The 5783-nt window shown below is 36.3% G+C and overlaps 1 protein-coding gene across 1 annotated transcript; it reads right to left on the bottom strand.

Annotated features, from left to right (window-relative positions):
* Positions 1–224: 224 nt before the first annotated feature.
* Positions 225–3978, bottom strand: NHP2 (NHP2 ribonucleoprotein). Its single transcript, XM_071585086.1, has 3 exons — positions 3720–3978; positions 752–824; positions 225–674 (listed from the first exon to the last, which is right to left on the bottom strand). The coding sequence occupies exons 1-3, from the start codon at positions 3883–3885 to the stop codon at positions 431–433; spliced, it is 483 nt and encodes a 160-aa protein (XP_071441187.1). The 5' UTR covers positions 3886–3978; the 3' UTR covers positions 225–430.
* Between the last annotated feature and the right edge of the window lie 1805 nt (positions 3979–5783).

The following is a 5783-nucleotide window of genomic DNA, read 5'->3' as shown; positions in this document are numbered from 1 at the left end:
TTGTCATTTACAGTAAGCAATGGAAAATTAATACAGCATAACAAAAATAATATAATTTCCCCGTTTGATGCAAGCTTTTGTTTTCAATGCCTTAAGGTCCACAAGTAATTGGTGGCTGATAAAATTGGTTCACAGAGAAAACATTGTCTCCCAATGCTTAAACACATAACAGTAATTTATCATAATCCCAATTAAGGAGAAAATAATAATAACAATAGCAAAAATTTCAATTTAAGTGGTCATATTTCAATGAATACAATTTACACATTCACACAGAATTAATAATGACATGATCTTTCAATCTGTTCTGACACACTGCACACAACACAAAACATATGACTGATGATGTATGATATAAACCCATTCTCAATGGATACAGTACAGAGCTAATGAGAGAACTATCAGTCAACTCTATAGCTAATATTCATGCCTAACTTGGCATCCATGTAGCCAAATTCAATTTACTAACTTCAGCTGCACATTCATCATAAAGTTCTTTATACTCAGGATTATCACGAATCATCACTGTAACAGATCCTCTTTTCACATTCATTGCTGTTCCAATATCTTGCCGAGATGGGGTATATATGTACGGAATGGATAATTCTTCACAAACTCCGGGTAAATGGCAAATGACCTCAATTGGAGATACATCTCCAGCCAAGACTACAAGCCTTTAAAAAGAAAACATATTAGGTAACAGTAAATAGAAGGACATTGAATCTATAAAAATGTCTTCATTAAAAATTACCCAGTCTCTCCTTTGCGAATCTTGGTCTGCACATCTTTCAATCCATTCCGCAGAAATGTCTTTTGCTTGGAAGCTGAAATCAAATCATGTTCTGTCATAAACCAAGCCACATTAAACCACATTTTCTACAACAATCAATCATCACAATATGAAAACTGCATTTCAAAATTGGACGGTTAAACATTGTTCCTCCGATTTAATGTGATAAGGATATCAATACCACTGTTGTATCAGGATATCGGTATCCCTTCCATGTCAGTGTTTTAGTTTCATTTTTTTAATATTTTTGCAAAATTAGGAAAACTACAATGGAAATGATCAAATAAACTGAATAACTCTCTCAGTAGATAAACAATAACCAGAAGTCATAGGTTTCTAGATGCAATAAAGTGAATGCTGTATAAAAGTCATAAATACAATAAAAACTATATACATGGGAAGGCCCATAAGTACCAGTAGTTGTTTGAAAAATATCAATGTGTTTAAAATTATGCAATCTATAAAGCATATGTTTCAAGTTTGAAGGAGCTACGTTGTTTAGTATTTTTTTGGCAGCTATCAATAGTGAACGTTTCCAGCAAATTTGTGAACTTGGAGAAAATTGATCATCATTATGTGATACAATACTTTTATTTGAAAGGCCTCAGCCCAATCGATATAAAAGCTGAACTGGATTCTACTCGGGGTGAGTCTGCTCCTTCATTTAAAACAGTAAAATATTGGGTATCAGAGTTTAAACGAGCCCATACGAGCTGTCAAGACGAGCATTGCATTGGTCAACCAAATGAGGTGACGACTCCAGAAACGGCGAAGAAAATCCACTAAGTGATTCTGGATGACCGTCGACTGAAAGTGCACAAGCTAGCTGACATAGAAGGCATTTTAAAAAGTGCAGTGCATTGCATATTTACTGGAAATTTGGGCATGAGAAAGCTGTTTCAAGATCAGTGCCTCACACTTGAGCAAAACCAGTGTCATGATGTCTCAATTGAGTGTTTAGCAAAGTTTCTCAGCAACAAAGCAGAATCTTTGTGCTGTTTCATAACCATGGATGAAACATGGGTCCATTACTTCACACCCAAGACAGAAGAACAATCAAAACAATGGATTCGAAAGGGAGAACTGGCTGCAAAGAAGGCGAAGACCGTTATACCAGCAGGCAAGGTCATGGCACCAGTTTTTTGGGATGTACATGGGATAATTTTCATTGACTATCTTGAAAAAGGAAAAACTATCAAAGACAAGTATCATGCGAACTTGTTGCAATGTTAGAGTGAAGAAATCAAGCAAAATGGCCTCATTTGGCTAAGTAGGAAAGTGTTGTTTCATCAAAACAATGCACCAGCTCACAAATCTGTTATCGCAATGGCCAAAAATCATGAATTAAAGTTTGAATTGCTACCTCATGCACCCTATTCGCCCTTGAATTATTTCTGTTTGCAAACTTGAAAAAATGGCTCGGTGGTCAAAGATTTTCCAACCGTGAAGAAGTGATGTCGGCAGTTAATGGCTATTTTGAGGAGCAAGACAGCGCTTATTATAAAAATGGTATCGAACTTATTGAACATCGCTGGGAAAAGTTTATAAAGCTGAAAGGAGATTATGTGAAAAAAAATAGATTTTTGTTCCAAAATTTTTATATTTTCTTTGTTGGGTCAGGTACTTAAATACTTCTGGGATTACCCTCGTATGCATGGCAATGACATTATTTAGACTTTAAAAAAGTGGCCTTCCAGGAGTTTTGATAGATATTTTAGCCATAACTATCAAAGACCTTTTTTTGGATTGAAAAGACCTTAGCCAAAGCATCAATTTTCCCCCAGAATAGTACACCATTAGAAATATAAATGAATTTTGACATAATATACTAGTAAGAAAATATAGTAACAATTTTCCACTAGATAAGTTTAATAACACGACCCGGCTTTGATATATTACTTAAGCTCAGGTGACAAAATGAATTCGAGTGCCGTCTTATACACATTTTTACATTCCAGGATGGGGGTGGATATAGAAGGAAAATGAAAGGAGTAACAGAGAAGAGGAAGGTTGGCAAACTAACCAATAGGATGCGAAATACCTGTGCGAAGTTAGAAACAAATTGAAGAAAAAGTACACCAAGTCTAAGGGGTCCACATGGGTGAATCACCAATCACATTTGGGCAGTAGGAAAACTTTTCCTATCTTTTCTTTTTCTGTTCGAATTCCACCACATCATGCCTGAAACTGCTCAATTTATTGATAACATACTAGTTTCAGGACGTCTAAAGAGGTAGTTGGAACAAGTTAACGAATCGTTAAGGTTACTTTTGCCATTTTATTGATCATATCCACTATGTGAGAATGCCAGTCACGGGTATCATATAGTATATGACTAAAAAATTTTGTGGAGCTACAATGTTTTATTGATCGATTAATATCAGTTCTGAGAGGGCTTTACCATAGTGGAAGAAATTAGATGACATAATTTATTATGGTAATTCAGAAAATAGGTTAAATTTTCATTCATTTGGATGCTATCCCTCGTAAACCGCTCATGCTAGTTACATTCAGACAATCAAAATCATTAACCGTCGTAAATTGATTACCAAACTATGTTCAAGGTTTGTCAGCGTAGGTGGGATAACTTCATTTCTGGGAAGACGAGACTGGAGGTCATTCATAAAATTTTCAAAAATCTAACATTTCTGAACTTGTTATTTTCAACGCCGTTAATGAAGTAACGCAAACCCTCTACAGTAATGCACACGGCAACAGGTACCACTTGAAATCTCATTGTCTAATTATCACCCAATGCCAACAGTAAAAGTAATTGTCACCAACTACACAGAAAATGGAGACAACCTTCATTAGCGCAAACAGTGAACCATTCTAGGAGACCGAAAAATTTCAATCTTCGGAGAAAGATTCAGGTGCTCTGCATTTACTTAATCTAGCTGAGATTTAGAATATACATGTTAAGATATACCTTTTCTGATGAGTTTGTACAATTTCTTAGCCAATTTTCTCGATGCCATGGGTTTAGAAATTTCGTTGACAAGCTTTAATTTGGCCTCGTAACTCTTTTCTGCTTCTTCCCGCTTTTCTGCCGCTTCTTGTTCAACTATTGTTAACGATCTCTTCTCCTTGCCCATACTTGAACGTTCAGAAATACTTAAAAAACAGTAATTTTCTCCAGATTGTTCACAAACAAACAACGTGGTTTCACATTGAACTTGCTACAATATCGACTCGATTCAATCACAATATATCGATTGTCAAATCGATGCGATTATGGCCAATATCAAACGCAAAACCCATTTTTGTTTATAAATATTATTTTTTACATTTCATTCTTCAAAAGACGTCAAGAAAATTTTTGGTTTCACCTGGACAAGAATATCCGAATTCAATGAGTATTTTTGATGTGACGAGAGATAAATGGACTTGGAAGCGGTGAATTCAAATAATTCTAATTTCGTTTTTCCAAAAGGGGGTGCAATAGTTACGGCGGGTACGGCAAACAATACATACGGGAGCATGGCAGAGAATATAGCGCCTTTATCATGGTATTCTTTCCGCAATCATAAGCCGACTTTGAGTGAATACAGGAAATAAACTCTGAATAAGTATTTACACCTTAACAGATAGATAATTATAGATGAGGTCTGTCAGGAAAGGACCCAGGCATGCAATATTTTGAAAATAATAGCCTGCCTAGAACAATGAGGCCTTAGGCCTCTTCGGAATACTCCTCTTGGGACCTCGCACACTTATCCCAGTGTCTCTTCCACTTTTCAAAACAATCGGTGAAGTCCTTTTACGGAATGGTCATCAGCTACCTCCTCGCATTCTCTTTTATCTCAACGTCAAGAATTTCGTACTGAAGTTGCAGGGGACTTGCCGCAAACGTTGCCCTAAGTTTTCTTAAAATGGTCATAAATGGAGATGAATCATGTGTCTACAACTATGTCCCTGAAACAAAAGCACAGCCTTCCCAACTTTTGGTTGACAAGATAAAGAAGAATATGACGAGGCAGCTGATGGTCATTCCTAAATTCCAATAGAAGGGCACCTAAACCTGTTCAGGTGAGGCATCCTTTGAAAGGAGCCCCAGGCATTAAGGCATCTTGATTATGTAGGAATTCACATTTTACCTGCCTGCCACATGCAGACAGGACAAGAGCTCCACAGTAGAGACACGGAAGTTCCAACTGGGCCTAATATTTCATAAGTTCAGAGAGGTAATGTAAACCAGTATTTCAACATGACTAGGTCCTCTGCTGAACTTCAGGTGTTCTTAAGCTGTCAAAGAATTCAGGGGCAAGATGTTGACCATTAGCTGTTTACTACTACTGATTGACTGCCGTCAAAAATGCAGGTTACACATGGACAATGAGTAGGAACTAAGCTGATCCACCAGTTCAGTTTTTAAAGGCATTAGCACAGTATGTTAAAAAATAAATATAGAGCTACATTTGAACCATTCAGTAATTTAATTGTAGCTTGATACCTTTAAATACTAAGTTCTGCATTTGATATACACTCATGAAGCACCATCATATGCCATTTCTGTACTCTCCAACTGTAAATTTGTTGCTCATTCCTCCAAATGTGATGACTGATCCAAAACTGTCAATGGTCAAAGTTGTTTTCTTAGCTTCGAATTGCTGCACCACCTATTTTTTTTTAATATATCAAGAAGAGTACCATATGTTGAATTAGTTCTATTTAAGGTGGTAAAGATGTATTCCTTTGGCACAGGAATTAATGCAATGCTATTATACATGATGTACTTATTGAATTGCATCCAATTTAATGATTTCCAAGAGGGATAAGTAGTGAAGCTCACATTTGGGGTTGTACCTAAGGGTGCAAAGAAATGTCCCAAATAACCTATTTATTAAATAGAAGCCCTTAACCAAATTACTAAGCGACTGATTTCCAGACTACTCTGCGAGTGCCACCACATTAGCCAATAAGATAATCATTAGAACTAATATTTAAGCAAAATTTTATCTCGTCTGTGGCATTCTATAGTTTCCTGAAGGAT

Source organism: Hetaerina americana, unplaced genomic scaffold (genome assembly GCF_022747635.1).
Source record: "Hetaerina americana unplaced genomic scaffold, ioHetAmer1.1.p SCAF_2, whole genome shotgun sequence".
NCBI classification, from domain to species: domain Eukaryota; kingdom Metazoa; phylum Arthropoda; class Insecta; order Odonata; family Calopterygidae; genus Hetaerina; species Hetaerina americana.
This window is presented reverse-complemented; position numbering and strand designations above follow the sequence as displayed.

Excerpts from the sequence above, each read along its gene's own strand:
- NHP2 (XM_071585086.1), bottom strand. The coding sequence starts at position 3,885 with ATGGGCAAGGAGAAGAGATCGTTAACAATAGTTGAACAAGAAGCGGCA. Across the intron at positions 825-3,719 it reads GTACAAACTCATCAGAAAAG|CTTCCAAGCAAAAGACATTT; the intron begins GTATATCTTAAC and ends ATTTGATTTCAG. Across the intron at positions 675-751 it reads ATTCGCAAAGGAGAGACTGG|GCTTGTAGTCTTGGCTGGAG; the intron begins GTAATTTTTAAT and ends TTCTTTTTAAAG.